General features: G+C 47.9%; 1 protein-coding gene across 2 annotated transcripts in view; it reads right to left on the minus strand.

Moving 5' to 3' along the window:
* ARHGEF9 (Cdc42 guanine nucleotide exchange factor 9) overlaps positions 1-18,757 on the minus strand; it is a 214,434-nt gene that overhangs the window by 169,041 nt on the left and 26,636 nt on the right. For both annotated transcript variants that reach the window (XM_068408403.1, XM_068408402.1), the window contains exons 3-4: positions 10,445-10,592; positions 5,519-5,619 (exon numbers count right to left, since the gene is read on the minus strand). In XM_068408403.1, coding sequence (XP_068264504.1) covers positions 5,519-5,619; positions 10,445-10,592 — 249 coding nt within the window. The remainder of the gene's footprint in view (positions 1-5,518; positions 5,620-10,444; positions 10,593-18,757) is intronic.

The following is an 18,757-nucleotide window of genomic DNA, read 5'->3' on the forward strand; positions in this document are numbered from 1 at the left end:
TGATGGAGTGAAGCGCTTCGGACCTCATCTCCGAGAGTTCAGGGAGCCACACACATGGTAACCGCTTCTCCTTCACCTCCTGACAAGTTTCTGGATGTATTCACCTAGCTAACGACCAGTGGCTTCAGCAGCACTTTTGTATGGAAGATGCACCTCAGAATCACATGTCAGCAGCTACAGAAAAGATTTTGAAGCTATGACGAGTGCTTTCGCCTTTCCCTCCCAAATTTAGCTCCTTTTCAGCTAAATACTGGTGACGCTGCAGTGGCCTTGACTCACAAATGCAGCCAGAGCTTAGGAAGCACTACAAAAGCATTTGTTCCAATATTTACTCAGAGATTTTTCATGCTACACCTACCACAGACTTTACATTATTGAGAACATAGAGCACTGGGGAAGGGCAAACGGCACAGAGTGTATACTGCTGCCAAGCAAAATGTCATTAAGGTTTTAGCAATGCAACACAAATTGAGTTTACATTAAAGCTTCTTTTGTAAAAACCATATCCCAGAGTGAAATACAGTGACAGAGCTGAGTAATGAGTTGAAGCAGAGCAATCAAGGTGGAACTACTGAGCAACAGGGAAAAGGATCCACTCCAAGCTGATATTTGAGGATAGAGAGCTCAGTTTGAACTACAGAAGAGGTGATTATGTACAGTCACCATTATACACACATTTAATACTATGTAGGACGCAGCACCTACCACCTGCAGTTGCACAGAAAACACCCCAAGGTCCAATTGCACTATAAAGACCGTCACAAACTGGAAGCTGAGATTATTCTTAATATAGGCTTACATGTAACCTTTACACAGCTGAGAACCTCTTCTACGTCTGGAACTTCAAATCTCTCCCTTGTGCTACCCAGAGCAGAACCCCACAACTCAAAGTTCACCATTTTGTCATTTCAAACTTCTCCTCCCTGTAAGGATTCATGCTCACTAAAGCCCTGTCTGTCCCCACGTGTGGTGGAGAAAAACCTGTGTTATAGCACTGCTGGAGTAACACAGTAATCAAGGCTTATGTCCCCCCAGCACTGCTCTGTACACAAACCCAGCACTGGTAAATGTTATTTCTAAGCAAGACAAAATAACCAGAGCACAGTAAGTTTGTAAGTACTGTTCACTTCTGGTACTAGGAATCCTAAAGTGTATTTTGCACTAATATTCATCACAGTCACTGGGGAGCAAGTCCAAAGCCCAGCTCACTCATGTGAAATGGATGCAAATGGGTTTAGGGATGACCTAGAGTTCACTGGAGACTACACACATTCATTCAGTGTTCTCCGTGCTCTGACCAGTTCATAAACTAAATCGGATTAGACACATCCGTGCCTAGACCTCAAATGCTTCAAAGGCTGCCCCTGCTGCAAACCCCACTAATTCAGAGAGCCGTGCTGAGCACCCTTCACACAGACAGACAGGGACCACATAACAGCACCAGGGAGTCACGAGGCTCTGAGACAGGGGCATCAGGATCTGTCAGCCTGGACTGAATCGCTGTTTCCTCCTTGAATGAGCAACCCAATTTTTATTTATTTTTTTTTTAACAATACTGCACACACAGAGTTTTTTAGAACTTGCAAAAAACATTTATAAATGCCTAAGAGTGGCTTCACAGAAGAAAGCGATGGAAAAAAAATCATATAAAGATTGCAGAGCACTGCGAAATAGAGCAGCGTAATAAGTTTAGAAGATACAAAACAAACCCCCCAAAAATATACAGGTAAGACATACCCTGCCAGGAGAAGTACTGAATTGTTTAAAATGAGGGAAAAGAGATCCAAAGAGGATGTATTTTCCTGGCAGCAGTTTATACGTGCATATAAACCTCTCGTAACCCACACACCGATATTTAAACCAATTAGCACCAGGAAAGCCATGGGACTATGCCCTTCTATCAGCCTGTTCCCATGGGCAGAAGGACTAAAAACCAACTACGATTACATCCAGCTCACGTATCAGAATGCAGCAGTCCCCGATCCCTGCCACCCCCCTTCCTCCTGAAGCAGCAAGGCAAGAGAAACATGTTGCAGGGCACATTTCAAACAGGAAAAAAAAATAACCCCACTAAACAAAATGCTCACTCAGCGTTATGCTAGAAGATAAAAATAGAAAGCAGGAGAGCTGGTCCTGAATATGAAGCAGCATTCCCTATACATTGCAGCACAGCATGAGCAAGAGAGAACCCAAATCAACTTTCCCTTCACTCTGTTCTTTTGGAGGCTGCACGTTGTTTGAATTTCCTACTCCTCATAAACACGCCAGTGGGGAATTAGCTCTGGGGAGCTGAGGACTTGCACATCCACCACCACTGCAACGGCAACCCCCCACCGGCCTCTGAAAATAGCTCGTGCCTTCGAGAGGAGAAAGGACAGGCTGGGTTGGGGGGTTTTGTGAATATTCAACACCTTTGCACAGCAGGCCTGCCTATTATTAGTAGAGGGGATGTCAAAGCTGGCTCTCATGCAAAGTTTCATTCTAACTAATTAGACAGCGGCTTCCTCCAGCATATAAATCTGCAGTCCCTTGTACACAGGACACGAAGTGGGAAAAGGAGCAGAGAACAGGAATGTTTGCAGTCATCTTTGCAAAGTTAAAGGCTAAAAATTACATCTCTAGTTACAGGTAAGATAGAGAGAAGCAACACACACATGCCTCCACACACTGAGAGGATGGTGCCGATTTTAGGATGGGCTGAATATCCCCTCTGGAGTACGTCCCCACAGCATGTCTATGGATAGAGCTGACACAACTTAGACTGGACAACTAACTAGAAGCAACAAGTTGCTTCATAAACAGCAGCAGAGGCCAGTGATTGGGGTCAGAATGAAGCCAGTCCAGGATGGGACTGTCATCCTCTTCTTCTGCCATCCAGACCGTAAAACACTTCCCAGAATTGCTCTGGGGCTGAAGAAAGTAACTCATTTCTCCCCTTGTCCACCGTCCCCAGGGATCAGCCACGTCCCAGCTGGCAGGACCTGCCTGAGGGGAAATCACAGAGGCATAATAGGTGCCGAGGGCCCCATCAGTGCTAGGGCAGCCTTTCAGGTTACTCTTTGGCATTTCAGATGTCTGCTGCAGCAAAGCCTGCAGTTCTGGGCACCTTGAGGTCCTGTGCAAGTTGGTCTTGATTGTGCTAAACTGCTCCCATAAAAGCAAAGGCTCTAAAAGTGACCTAAGTGCTAAAACAAAATGCTTTGCCCATAAACTGTTTCAATTCAGAGTTTTCTCCAGGCTACGAAGTGTATTTCTGAAAAAAAAAATTAAAAAATACTGAAATCTTTTAAAACTCAGCTCAGTTTGACCCTATTTACTTTTTTCCTGCTTCTTGAAATGAGGAAAGAAATAAAAACATTATTGCATGGCTCTACATGTACCACCCTCTAGTGCTTCAGTTTTCTTATTCCCACTCACAAAGTGGGAACAATAAACCTTACCTACTCCATAGAAAAGTTCTAAATCTTGTGCCCAGACTTGCAGACAGTCACTTAGCACAGCTTGGGCATGACTGATAGAAGAGAGCCATGAGCAGCAAGAAAAAACACAGGTTTGTGCATGCACATGTGCACTCCTAGGATGAAGAAGAGATGGAGCACAGGAGCAGACTGACTTCCCCTTCAAGATGGGAATCAGGCATGGTTTCTGCAGAAGCCTGGCCTCTGGTTTGGAAGTATAAATCACTCCTTTCTGTGCTAGCTCTGCCACCTGACCGGTTGTCAGCTGTCAATGAATGCACCTGACAAGAGATACCCAAGCCCACAAATCTTACCTCAAATTTATAAATCTTGCCAACGAAGAAATTTCTTTCTGGCAAAAAGGTGATTTACAGACCCATAGATCTTCACTCAGCTTGGGGCAGAGGCGACAGACGAATTTTCCAGCACTGCTATTGTGAACCACGCTTACATATTCTACTCTTGCAGCACATACACAGTACCTCTGGTTTATAAACCCCAGCAGAGGTTTCACACCTGCCTGCTCACCATAATTCAGGCTGAGCAACAAGCTGCCTAATGGCAGTGCTGAACAAGTCTCCGAGGGCATCTTGATCAGCACCCAAAACCAATTCTCTGTCCCAGTGATGCATGGGTCTTTGGCACGCCCATGCCTGAGCCAAACATCACACACAGGTCTCTGTGCTCATGAGAAGCCTTCCGTGGCTGAAAGAAGCAGTTTATGTCTGGGAAGCAAGGTAGGACCCAAAGGGAAGGGAGAGAAAAGGAAGGGCTGAACTCCTTGTCTGTCTGTGCTCTGGCTTGTATCTCAGCTACAAAAAAAAAATCAGGAAAGAAACCAGAAGTGATGCAAGATGGCATTCTAGAGAGTCACAAGTGACTGAAATACCAGTGGTCCATCCCTGCACGTGTTCCCTGGAAGCCAACACCCAACAAAAGCAGGCTGGAGAAGTCAGTCGCATTTACTGCCAACTTACTGCTTCTATGATGGAAAAATCGACACAGAGGCCAGGTCCTCCCCAGAAATCACATTTCAGGAAGGCAGCTCAGATATCAACGGGAAAATGGATACAATAAAGAATCGGTAAGGAAGAACACTGACAGGGAGGGAAAGCGCCACAGAGACACAACTGCAGAAGGTCGGCTCCCCCTCCTGATTCCAGCAGGGAAATTCCTGGCTCCCAGATCATCCTTTGTTTGTCTGCCCTAGAGGAACAACAAGGGCTAAATCTCTTCTGCCCTATTCACTAGAAAACTCTCCTTGCATCACCTTAGTTGCCCGCTACCAGATCTACTGGTTTTTGGACAACCCAGAGTCTTATATGTTGGGTACCAGTGAAATCAGACTCAAAAATAATACAAATCGGAAACAAGACCATGGAATAACCAAAGTCTCCAGACTTCAAACACATGGCACGGCACAGATGAAAAACATACCCCTACCCAAGCACGGAAACATATCAGACAAATGGTACAATTTTGGCCATCTTTTCTGAATTTTTCCCAGAGAAAGACATGGACATCCCCAGGCCCACACAGCTTTTACTTCCCCCACTAGAAACATGCTTCACAGAAAAAGAACAAAGTGGATTGTGCCTATATTTGCGAAACACTTTGGGAAAGAATCAGTGACATGAATTTGCCAGCAAGGTGGTGCTGGTAGCAGTATGATACCCAAAGGACACACGGTTAAAAAAGGAAGGAAAAAAAATAAAATCATCAAAACCACAGAGCAAATCGACAGGCGATCTGAAACGTCACAGTTCCCTCCACCTCCAAGGAACACTCAGCCAAAGAAATGGGAGGCCCAATGCCTCCGTTAGACCATAAAGCCTCCGATACACATTGAAGGGAAATTAATTGGGGGGAAAAGGATAATGCACCTGTTCTTTCATTGCTACAAAATAACTCTAACAACAAAAAAATCCCCATCTGCGGCTAAAGGAACCACAGATTCAGGAAGCTGTTAGCAAAGCATATTGTTAGTTTCTGAGGCTAAACATGCGGCAGGTAAATACCACCCTGAAGCAGGCAGAGGCATATTTCAAACACCACCTTACCCTACTCGTTTCCAGCTTCTCGGCTCCCGGCTTGAAGAGGTTCCATCGACGTCCACCGTTCCCGCAGTTCCCGCGCACCTTTGAAGCCTGTTCGTTCTCAGCTGCCAGGGTAAAATCCACAGGAAAGAAAAAAAAAAGAATGACAAAAGATAAATGCTGTGCTTTAGCTCAGGCTGGGGGCGGAGGCTGTTCTTTTAAATGAAAGAAACAAAATTGTTTGCAAGAGACTCATTCAACCTCTTCTTTAGAAAAAGAGAGCAGAGGGTATATTTAGGTGCTTTATTCAGCGCTCTTGGGATACAAGAAAAATAGCGCAGCTTGGATACTACAAAACCGCAGGCACAAACTAAGAACCGAGAGCCAAATTCAGAGGTGGTGTAAGCAGGTGGGGTCAGGCAAGCTGGGTGTGAAGCCAGAATGCTCTCCCAGGAGCACCGGACGGCACAAGAGCCTCATCTGCGTGCACCAGTATTAAAAGTGCAACAGCTCCTTGGGTCATACCTGCTAACAGCACCTCTGCAGTTGGGATCTGCAGAAATCCCAGCTTTACAATCGTTGTGGTCCATACGACTCGATGCTTTGAAAAAGAAACAGCTCCTTGAATTTATGCAGAAAACAAAAATGGAAAAGTCCATAAAAGCTGTTTTTCAAAGGAACTGGGCTACTTCTCACCCCCAGCATTTCAGGCCAGTCCCTCACAGACGCAATCCCGATCCAGCTTTAAGCGAGCTACACCATTTACACCAAATCTCAGCCTGGCCTTACAGATGTACTCTGTTCAGTTCTGGGCCCCGCACTTCAAGAAAGATGTTGAGGTGTTGGAGCAAGTCCAGAGGAGGGTGACCAAGCTGGTGAAGGGTCTGGAGGGTCTGACCTCCGAGGAACGGCTGATGGAGCTGGGGGTGTTTAGCGTGGAGAAGAGGAGGCTCAGAGGTGACCTTAGTGCAGTCTACAACTACCTGAAGGAAGGTTGTAGTGAAGTGGGAGTCGGCCTCTTCCCCCAGGCAACCAGCGATAGGACAAGAGGGCACAGCCTCAAGCTTCGCCAGGGGAGGGTCAGGTTGGACATTAGGAAGCATTTCTTCTCAGCAAGGGTCATTAGCCATTGGAAGGGGCTGCCCAGGGAGGTGGTGGAGTCCCCATCTCTGGAGGGGTTTAAGACAAGACTGGACATGGCACTTAGTGCCCTGGTCTAGTTGCCATGGTGGTGTCAGGGCAACGGTTGGACTCGATGATCCCTGAGGTCTCTTCCAACCTGGTTGATTCTGTGATTCTATGGTATGTACCCAAGCACAAAACAGCTTGTAAAGAAGAGGCAAATGGTGGAGGAGGGCTGGCAACTCACCTTTCAAAATTAAGCTCTGCTTTTCTAATCAACCCAAATTTTCAGCTCCCCATCTTATCCCTCTCTTTTTGGGGTGAAGCTACCATTCTGTGTGAGACCGGGGTTTCTCCCTCCCACATTTGGCAAGGTTAGGTTTTTATCCCTTCCTCCACCCAACTCTTCACATCCCCTAGCCTGGAGTGACAACCACTGGGAGGAAGGAAACAGCGCTGAGCACCGCTCGTGTCCCCACAGCAGCTGCCAGCACAGGCTCCTGTCAGGAGGTGCATGTGGTCCAGGCAGCACACATACATACATACATGTGCCTGTGCATGCATACACACACCCACGGGTGTTCCCATCCCTGAGAGGCTTGTCAGCCCGCTCATGGAGAAAGGCATCTACAGAAAACAGCCAAAGTCTGCAATTCTTCCCTGAAAGATGCACACTAATTTTCTCTTTCCTGATGCACCTCTAACCCAGGCAGAGGTTTCACACTGTGTCGGTCCTGAGGGGTTTAAAGCCGGAGAACAAAGGGTAAATGGTCCCAGGCTTTGGCAGAGTGGAGATCCACACCCCTGCTCCTGGGGTTCAGGTCACCTTTACCTTCCAGGGCCAGAACACACACCCATTACATGCTCCCTGCCCCCAAATCCAGTAGGTGGGGACTCTGCTCTGCCCAGGACAGCAGCGCAGGGTGCAGCAGAGCCGGGCCCCTGCCGCAGCCCTGGCATGGCTGGGTGGGCAGCAACCCTGATTTTCTTCCAGCGTTGCTGGGAGAGAGATTGCAGCGAGACCCATTTCCTAAGCGCGATGCTGACGCAGGCAGCCTGCTGTTATTTTTAGCAACACGCATTTCACTTTCTAGACTCACAGAAAATCAAGCTGCAGCGCGAGTGCCCAGTATAGCAAGAGGCTGCTCCCAGGCTCCAGAGGCAACGTGCCGATATAGTAACACTCAGGAGCAACGTGCAAACACAGTAATGCTCACACAGAGAGATGGATGCCTTATTCCCCATGCGCCAGAAACGGTGTGCGTCCCGCCAGAAGAGCCGTCAGTTGGAGAGGGAAGCCACTTTGCCTTTTCCTTCCTAGTTCTTAACCCTGCTGTGCTGCCACCATCCACTAGCTGCTCAGGTTCCCAGTGTTCTCCCTAGCGACGCCAGCGCGGTCTGGCACCACCACGCCCGTGCTTGCCCCTTGTTACATCACAGGGTTCTTGGTGTTAGCAGAATCCCCTCAGGAAATCATTTCCTTACTCAAATTATCAATCTTTTTAATTAGAGGTTCAAAAAATAATGTCATCTATTCAACTATCAACCTATTTACCTGCCAACACAAGACCCTTCCAGCAATTACAGAATCACAGAATCAATGAGGTTGGAAGAGCCCTCTGGGATCATCGAGTCCAACCATTGCCCTGACACCACCATGGCAACTAGACCAGGGCACTAAGTGCCATGGCCAGGCTTTTCTTAAACCCCTCCAGAGATGGTGACTCCACCACTTCCCTGGGCAGCCCCTTCCAATGGCTAATGACCCTTGCTGAGAAGAAATGCTTCCTAATGTCCAACCTGACCCTCCCCTGGCGAAGCTTGAGGCTGTGTCCTCTTGTCCTATCGCTGGTTGCCTGGGAGAAGAGGCCGACTCCCACTCCACTACAACCTCCCTTCAGGTAGTTGTAGACTGCACTAAGGTCACCTCTGAGCCTCCTCTTCTCCAGGCTAAACACCCCCAGCTCCCTCAGCCGTTCCTTGGAGGTCAGACCCTCCAGACCCTTCACCAGCTTGGTCGCCCTCCTTTGGACTCGCTCCAACACCTCAACATCCTTCTTCAAGTGCGGGGCCCAGAACTGGACACAGGATTCAAGGTGCGGCCTCACCAGTGCCGAGTACAGAGGGACGATCACTTCCCCAGACCGGCTGGCCACACTATTCCCAATAGAGGCCAGGATGCCATTGGCCTTCTTGGCCACCTGGGCACACTGCTGGCTTATGTTTAGCCGGCTGTCGATCAGCACCCCCAGGTCTCTTTCCGCCGGGCCGCTTTCTAACCACTCTTCCCCTAGCCTGTAGCGCTGCATGGGGTTGTTGTGGCCGAAGTGTAAGACCCGGCACTTGTTCTTGTTGAACCTCACGCCGTTGGTCTCGGCCCATCTATCTAACCTGTCCAGATCCCTGTGCAGGGCCTTCCTACCCTCCAGCAGGTCGACACTCCCACCCAGCTTGGTGTCATCTGCAAATTTGCTGAGGGTGCACTCAATCCCTACGTCCAGATCATCTATAAAGATATTGAACAGCACCGGCCCCAGAACTGAGCCCTGGGGAACACCGCTAGTGACCGGCCGCCAGTTGGACTTTGCCCCATTCACCACCACTCTCTGGGCTCGGCCATCCAGCCAGTTTTTAACCCATCGAAGAGTCCACCCATCCAAGCCCCGGGCAGCCAGTTTGTCTAGGAGGACGCTGTGGGAGACAGTGTCGAATGCCTTACTGAAATCTAGATAGACTACATCCACAGCCCTGCCCTCATCTACTAAGCGGGTCACTTGGTCATAGGAGATCAGGTTGGTCAAGCAGGACCTGCCTTTCATGAATCCATGTTGGCTGGCCCCGATGCCCCGATTGTCCTGCATGTGCCGTGTAATGGCACTCAGGATGATCTGTTCCATCACCTTGCCTGGCACCGAGGTCAGGCTGACAGGCCTGTCGTTCCCTGGATCATCCTTCCGGCCCTTCTTGTAGATGGGCGTTACATTTGCTAACTTCCAGTCAGCTGGAACTTCTCCAGTTAACCAGGACTGCTGGTAGATAATAGAGTGTGGTTTGGCAAGTTCATTTGCCAGTTCCTTCATTACTCTGGGGTGAATCCCATCCAGGTCCATAGCCTTGTGGGTGTCCAACTGGCACAGCAGGTCACTAACCATCTCCTCCTGGATTACGGGAGGTTCACACAGCCCCCCGTCCCTAACTTCAGGCTCTACAGAATTCATTCTGTAGTGCTTTCTCTAGCGTCGTTTTGAGCAGGACAAATGCAGAGGACAGCTCATCATAGTCTTTGGCTCATGAGATTCTCTTCTTGATCAGGAAGAGTACCCAAGCACAGGAGGAAAAAAAAAAAACCCTCACTTCTTGCTGTGTTTCCAAACAAACATCAGACTTGAGTTGTGATCTCAGGTTCCATCACCACTTGCCACCTCCAAATAGCAAGTACTCACAACAGAGGCTGGTAAGAGGACAGAAAGCCAAGAGGAAACTACCAAATGAAAACTCACACAAACTGCTGAACAGCTTCTACACCTTCTGTGCCTATCTGCTCATTCATCTTCTCGTAACCAAATTATAGGGACTGTGTTCAGAGACATTAAAGAGAGGAAATAGCCTTGTTTCATAAATACGCTGTATACAAAAAGACCTTATTAGCTAGCAAGAAACTCCTTAGCATGTGGCTATCAGAGCTCCCTCACCTGGCTCCAGCACTGCAACAAGCACAGATGCAAGCCACATTTCTGACTTCTCAACCCATACTGCCTTTGGCTTGCTCTGCAGGATGGCTGAGACCAAAAAACAGACCTGGGAGAAAACCACCGCAAAGCTACTCACCGCGTCTTCTGAGCAAGTGCTGCATACGCCCTCCCACCTGGTCCAGCCCCATCGGGGTGCTCTGGGAGAGGGGCTCAGAGCGACATCTCTCCACGAGGACTTTGAAGGGTGGTGCTTGTGGTGATGGTTGAGAAGGGAGAGACATCGGCTGGCAAGAAAAGGGTCGGAGAAGAATTTTACCAATACGTGTCAAACCCCAGACAAAGCAATCACAGAGCGTACAATAATACATACAATTTTCAAGACAGTGCCACACATCTTAGACTTTCTCACTGCAATCTGCACCCGCTTCATTTTCTTGACTGAAAGATTAAGACTTGCTGTCTCTGGTGTTGGGAGTGCCCCAACTCCCATCGCACGGGGCTCGCACCTTGAACACAGCTCCCTCTGGTTTAATCCAAACAACCTCCAGAGGCACTTAGCCTCCGAGGCACTTCTGAGAGCAACACGTGATGAAGCTGTCTGCTCTCTGCACAGCATTTTGTCTACTCTCACGTTACCAAGTCCCAGCAACAGCACACACAGGGAGTGAATTGGCTGGTGCTGAGGACCCAGTACTAGCTGAAACGCTTCGGGTTGGCTTCACAACATGCAGCGAGGGCTGGCTGCTTTCTAAGGGACAGCAAAGCAGCAGCCAAAGAGATAACTTGGCTGGCAGGATGGGGCCTCACCCACCAGCCCCATGCCACAGTGCCCAAGCAAGGGACCAAGCCAGGTCTGGAGATGGTGGCGAGGGTCAGGTAGACTTCAGATCATCAGGCACATTCATGGTGATGAAGCAGGTGAGTCAGTTTACAGATCAGGGTCAGACAAAGCCCCATGATTGTTGGGCAGGTCCAGGGTGGCAAGGCAGCTCCAAGGTCAAGCCAGGAAATCAGGCCCCAGGTTAGTGTCCAGCCCAGCAGGGCCCATGGCCAGGCAAAGGCACAACTGTGGCAGAGCTGGAGACCAGCACTCCTCCCACATGGCTCAAGGAAGGACTAAGCACCCAGGGCAGAGCTTAAATGGGCTGCCAGGCCCATGGGTATGGTGTGGAGACCCCAGGTAAGACTGCTTAGGGTCATTAAGAGCAATTAGTGCATTCAAAGCACAGTAAGGGTAGACAATTGGGAGGTCTGCTTCAATGGGCACTCTTGAATTGACCTAGGAGATGCATCCTTTGGTGGCCTACAGCAAACAGAAGACTTAATTTCTAGATTTTTTGCCAGGTTACAGCTCTCAATCACCGTTGGTCTCCATGTACGGCCATGCTCAAGAGACATGTGAGTAAGAAGTGGAAAATGGAACAAGAGGATTTTTCAGAAAGATCTCCAGCCCTTGAAAGAAATAGTCATGGAGTAGAGCAACGAGTTTGCAATGGTGAGGTTTAGGAGAACAGTCTGTTTACGTAGGTGCTCACCCAGCAGCACTAATAATAGGATCTGCCCATACTATTATAAAACTAAAAGTTACAAGTTCTTAGAATAAAGCTGTGATACCCATCAAGAACTACCCCGCAAAACTCAGTCTTCCTGATAACATCCATCTAAAAGTGAATTAAATTAGTAACAGGATGTCATTTTCCTCATTCCCAAAAATCTTAACAAAACACTCCCTTCCAGGCATTTCCAGAGGTCATATAAGGTCTTTTCCAATCCCATAAACAGAAGCCTACAGATGGTCTATGAAGAGGACAGGAGGTGAATAAACATAACGGCATTGCTATTATTGCTGTGCTGCTGGAGTCATCGGGAGGGTACAGAAAGCCTTCGGGGGAGAGAAAGGATTCTTCCCGTGTGGACAGACTTGAATCACTTTGGTGGAATACTTAACTGCAACAGAACATATCAGACCCATGGACTGTGCTCCTTCAACAGCCAAGTCTTATATCACTTAGCTGCTAACAAAGGTCTAATAAAAATGCACTGGCCCTCCTGCAATCCTGTATCTGTAAAATCAAGTCTCCTCATAAGCACAGCTGCTTTTCTTTCAAGCTACTTCCTACCCACCCTATATCTTCTCCTGGTGTCTTCTGGTGTGACTGGGGAGATGTACACAGCTGCTTGCAAATGGCCTGGCCTTTCTCCATACCAAATCCACCAAGGACCATCAGCTTCAGACCATGCTTCAGCCCTTTGTGTTACCCTTATGAATTTTTCTAGGTCTTTTGCCAAAATATTGGATTTTAGCTTATTGTAGGACTGATAACAACTGCTAACAAGAACGTCCTCTGTATCAATAGCCTACGAAACATCACCTGAAACAGTAAGATACTTGCAGTTGATTGAAGCACCCAAAAAGTGGTCAAATACTCCAGTTATACCGTAACATTTGGTAACAATCCAAAGAATGAATTAGCATTATAGCTAACTGGAGAAAAACATTGGGGTTTCCCTCACTTTCGGGTGACTCCAGCTTTCATTATTCTATTTCAGGAGGAAAGGATCCCTAAAGAGACAACTTGTACAGTGATATTTTGCAGAATGGAATTTTCTTTCAAAAAAAAAAAAAAATCACAATTCATACTCCTACTTTTCATTTTATTCTCTGTGACATGTGACACTGTGGAAGTCTTGTGTATAATCTTAGAGTCAAGAAATCAGCAGAAAAATCAGTTTACAAAGGTCAGGAGAAGAAAATAGGAAGTGCTCCACACTGGGGGGCTTCTAGCCTCAATTAGAGACAGATCTGTCATACTTCCACGGCCCTGCTAATAACTGGGTGCCTCATATGGTTTAGTGCATCTGTCCTCCAGACTCCAGCAGCCCCAGTTTTCACTGACGTGCTATCATCTTTATTTACAGATGATGAACGAAGCAGACAGGCTATAATTACCCCAAAGGCACAGTGGGAATCTGTGGATGAATTGAGGCTTGATCTCCCATTCCCTGCTCCCAGCACCAGCACCACATCCAGTGACCCAGGATGCTTCTCTTGACTGGATTATAGCTGGGAGGAGGTAAAAGCCAAAGACAACCTTCCACCCAGAGAAGTTTTGGACACACAGTCCATTTAGCACATAGGCCAGCAAAGCCCAGAGGTCCCCGTTCATATCACTGCTCTGATGGCACCAAGGATGGCAGGAGGTGGCCTGTTGTGACTTTGAGGCTGGGAACTAGATGAACGCAAGACCCAACAAGTATCTTAAATAAACATGTGGAAATCTGAATTATCCATGTGTTCGGTGGCTGGTTATATATACATGTAAAGCCTATCAGCTTTGCAAACTCAACCTGCCTTTCCCTGACAATGCTAAAAATATATTTCCCAAAAAACCCCTACCCCACTATAGATAGCACTAAATATAGGCTTTAATTCAACATTTTGCTAGCACCTTGTGGTTATTAAAAATACAAAAATCTGAACAGCTTGGAGACAGGCTTTAGAGGTTTTGTCTCCTCTAAAAATAAGATGATTGTCAAACATAATTATATTAAAAGCCATAAATACACAGAATCTTCATTCTGCAACTAAATCGTACCTCACTACAGACAGGAGTATAGTGCTCTTTTGGCAACAGCAGGATTTAGAAAGCAAAGTACTATTTCTTAATTTGGAAGGACTACGAAGTCTTTTGTAAGCACAACTACTAGCAGGAGGCTGAGACTCAACCCAGTTTGCTGCCAATAACGAGGAGATGAAGAGACCTCTGAAGATCAACTCTCAGAAATACCCATTTCCTGGTTAGTGTCATTCAACAGGGCAGGGAAGAAGACAAATCAACTCAGCAGCTGCTCCCAAAATGTTCTGCAGCAGAGACAAGAAAACAATCTCAAGCTAAAGGTCACTACGAGAACTTGTTGCACATCACTTGCAATTTCTCATCAAACACAGAAAAATAAAGCTGCCGTATCTTCCTCACGCGAAAAGGCACTTGCAGCTGCTGCACTAAAGTAAAACTCCAAACCTGTGGGAGGATCTGAGATGTGCCCCAGCTATCAGATCGCAGATCTGCAAGCGCATCCCCTGGCATGAGCACACTCAGGCAAATTGGTAATCCTGCGCTTCCAGTTCGACCCACCGCGCTGGGAGAGTCTCTGCTTTTCCCACACGGAGCAACGCAGCGCGCAGCTATCGCACAGAGCTCACAAACCTCCCAACGCCGTGACAGCGCCGATCCTGCGCCATCAGTACCGGCCGCTCGGCAACAGGGAGGGCCTTTGTGGCACCTGGACGGGCTGGCTCCTCAGTCCGGGACTCAGAGGAACAAACTCAATGGCTGCTCAAGAGAAACATCTGCAACCGTCTGCTGTGGTGCTGAGAAGTGAGTTTGACCAGACAACCCCTTACAGGGCTCTGAAACCAAACTGGCTGGGAAACCCTGGGGCATCCTCCCTCGGCCTGGCACCTCACCTTTTGCCAGGTTGACAAGCCCACAGAAATCTCATTTTCACCCTTCTGGCAATCATAATTCCCCCAGAAAATGGCATCACAAAACCAACGGGTGCCTATGTGCACCACAAACCTTTTGGAGATAAAATTCAGAACCCTAGGGGAAAAAGAGAAGGTTTTCTGTTCTGTAAAACTAAACTCTTATTCCGCACAGAAGCCAGCAGAGGGCACAGAAAGACTGCACTGAACACCCCCTGCTCCTTCCCTGCAAGAGAGACACGAGCCCAAATGCTCTGCAGTGCCCAGTCCCCGTGAGTGCCCCTGAGGCGAGCAGGGAGGCTCTCTCTGCCAGCAATAAGCCTGAATCAAGTTTCTGGGTCATAAAAACTCTAAAATGATGCCTGAAATATGACATCAGATGCATATTTTGCAGTCTTGCCTCCTGTCACTCCCAAAGGAGGTTATCAAATCCCCAAAAACCCTATCCAAGGACACATTAGGTGGTTTGAAACCTCAATGGAAATGCCGCCACCACAAAGTAGGTAGTCTACAGGGTATCAGAGCTTCCTTCCACCTAAGCATCATCTCAAGCTACTGGAAGTGGTCAAATACAACTCCTGGGGCTATGCCTGACTCCCTGCAGAGCATTCTCCCTGTTGGGATGCTGTGGTGTTTTTAGAGGTGAAATGAGGATAATTCACTCCAGTGGGGACATGGAAAATGGCCCTCACTTGCAATTATAAAAGTTCCCAAAATCTAGTAAAACCTCCATGTCTTCTTTCAGTTCATTTCTCACCCCTATCTCTCAAAATAAGGCAGGCACTTTCACTCTGGAGTTGCAGCCGTGTGAATAGTGAAATCAGGAATTCATTTCCCATTGACAATCTATTTTGACCTTTACCGTTCCTTCAGTTCTTCAAAATATTTTTATCTCCACTGTTTCATAAGTTCCCAGAACAAATGAGAATTTGGGATGGGGTCCTGAAAGCAACTAGGCCGGGGGACACTTTGAGAAGTGGTTTTCTACCTTTCTACAGCTACTCTTCTTACTAAATGCTGCTGCAATGCTATTTCCTTTCCAGCATTAAGATCAAACCCTATTGAGCTGTTATTTGCCTATAACATCACTCAGCTCCTGCCCAAAGAGATTAAAATTTTAAAAGGCAAGACCAGGAAAGCGAGAAACGGGGGCATTAATTGCAGGAGAGTGCAGCTGAACAGATTTGCTGTACTGCTAGGACCAACGCTCAGGTCCCCGAAATCCTACTCCAGCATCCTTTGTGCTACACCAGCCTCCATCTCTTACACCACCTCCTAACAGGTTTGGGCAGGGAGCCTCAGTGCGAACCAGCGCTTCTGTGCTTTTTGTGGGACAGTATGTAGGTTGTTTTGAAAATATTTGCTGGAGCTCTTTCTGCTCTACACTGTTAGCACACTTAAAAACTGCTGGAGCACTTGCTTACAGCAGCTGAGCAAGCCAAGCCACCCCATCCTGGCAGCACCTTCTCCCTACTCGTGGTTGAGCATTTCACTTGAAATACAAATCCTTCAGTTAATGCAGAGCAGCCTGGAGTGGAGGCAGGAGGGCCAACAACTGCCCCGGGAACAGGTGCCAGCAAGGAGCTGGATTTAGCCCTAAAACAATAAGAGGTCGGAGTTTGCTGCTACTGTCATGCTCAGGGTGAAGTTATTCCTCTTGCATGTTTATTTTTGGTAAAACGTTTCCGAGTGCCACTCCCTGATGAGAGATAGGCAAGCAAATCCCTCGGGCGTCTCAGGACATTTGCTACTGGAGCTGCTGGCAGACTCTCTAGGTCTGTTCCTACCCAAGAGTATCCCTCCTTTAGCCTCGCTCTTGACTGCTCGGGGTTTGATGCTGCCGCCAGATCGCCGTGCGTTTCTAAACCTCCAGTCCGAGGTTCTGGGAGGCAGCGGGTGTGCACAAACCACCGCGGGCCGTATGCCTTCCCTTCCACCCCGCTGCTGCTTCCACCCAGGCCTGCCGCGAAGGCGGAAGCCACAGCAGTCCGGAGGTCGTACTGCTATCGCCACGCTCGCCGGCAACTCGGGGGAGGTTTCCTGTCCAGTTATCTCAAGCACCATATTTAAGCTTCTTGGTAATGTTTGTAAGCTGCAACAGCTGAGCTGGGAAATCACTCAGATTTTGCCCCAAGAGCTCTGCAATTAGGCATGCAGCCATTGCCCTCAGCTAGCAGAGAAAAGAGTGCCAATATTTTCCTCTGCTCCACTCAATCCTTTCGTGTCTCTCTCATCTTGCTCCTGCCCAGAACACTTTCAGCTTGGTCCCTGTGAAGGGATATCAAACCACAGCCCTCTCCTTCAAGCTCCTCCTAAAAACGTTTCTTCTAGACACCACAAGACGTGACTAACCACTATTCACCCCACTTCCTAAGTGCCTGGAATTACACAGCGAGCTGTCTTTATTTTTTTCTATTGCACAAAACAGAGCAGAAAAACAAATCCAGGAATAACCAACAATGGTAATAATGCCCGTTTTAGCTGGGAGTCAGAAGTTGAGATTTTTTTTCCTCCGGCATTTCTAATCTGCTGCCAATTTTCAAACACTTCCCCTCTTGGCTCAGAAGTTACAGTGACCCCTTTTCCAATAGGGAGCAATGTCATCACCTCTGTAACATCTCTGGTCTCTCCAAGCCCAAAGGAAAGGAGAAAGTTTTGTCACAAATTGACCCAATTTCCCTACCTGGAACCTTAAAAAAAAAAAAAGTCAGCATTTCAGCCTCAGCTAATCAGCAGGGACCCAAAAGAAAAGAGCTGGGCTTCACACTGGGATCTCCCATAGTCTGTCCACAAACCCGTACCGATTCCACAACTGGCATGGAGCGACGTGAGCCTCAGTTGACCCTTCCATGGCTAAGCAGGGCACAAAACTGCCTCTCCTGTGAGACACAAGGCTGGAGCATGCTGGCAAGTGACCTGGCACAGCTGATATTGACTGCCACTGCCCACAGATTTCTGCTCCACACACAGAGATACGTGCACAGGTGCTCCAGCGATGGGCTGAGAGTTACTGGGGGAGTCTGTCAGCTTCAGGAGGCCTTTTCTCATCCTGTAGGTACAACTCCCTTATCCATGGGACTTCTGCGGTTTCCTAGTGTTAAGCTGGACAATACAGATTTGTAATACCCAGAACCTGGTCCAAAATGCAATGTCCACTTAAACGGTTTGACAATTTTAAGGGCTTTGAAAGACTTGCTTATAACAAACAGGAATGCACTGCCATAGTTAGAGCCACCGCCATCACCCACCTTTCACTTAGGGCTGGGTACTGAACGTCCCATGAAAGGCCATGTCATTTTGTGTAGAAACAAATGCAAGGCAGCTCAGCCCTGACCAGACCTCCACTTGGCAAGTAGCCACATCAGGAAGGCATTCTGCTCACATTAGGCACCCAGCCCCTTAGCAGGGCTTTCACAGGCTCAGCACCAAACTACCGAGGCCACACAACTTCTGACAGGTTTGGAGCAGGGAGAGAGCTCATTTAGATCTGCCAGAGAAATGATCTGATGAGCTCTACAAGACATGGGCTGCCTTTTTTTGTTTGTTTTCTGTTCTTGCACTGTGTGCCAGGACTCCGATGGGTATTCTAGACGCTGCGTTGTAATCGGTATTGACTAATAAAAATCAACTACCACCACCTCTACTACTACTCTACACGAGGGCCACAGTGCAATTGCTGAACGCCATTTGTCCACAGCATTCACCAACCTCTAAATTTGTCGAAAGCACTCTTCTCACAAGTTTCTACTTCAAATGAGCCGAACGCAAAGAGGAAAAAAATTAAAGGTAGTGCCTAGAAATACATAAACTTCTGCTGTAGCCCTCTTCTAGAGGCACTGATACAAACAAATGGCCAAAGGGTAAGAGGAGGAGCAGCTCTGGAGGTTTACACTGGTAGCTCAGGGATATGCCAGTTAACTGACTCCTCTTTGACTGATAGAAAAGCTGTGTCTACTGCCATCA

The sequence above is a fragment of the Nyctibius grandis genome, chromosome 10, assembly GCF_013368605.1.
Source record: "Nyctibius grandis isolate bNycGra1 chromosome 10, bNycGra1.pri, whole genome shotgun sequence".
Classification (NCBI taxonomy): Eukaryota; Metazoa; Chordata; class Aves; order Nyctibiiformes; family Nyctibiidae; genus Nyctibius; species Nyctibius grandis.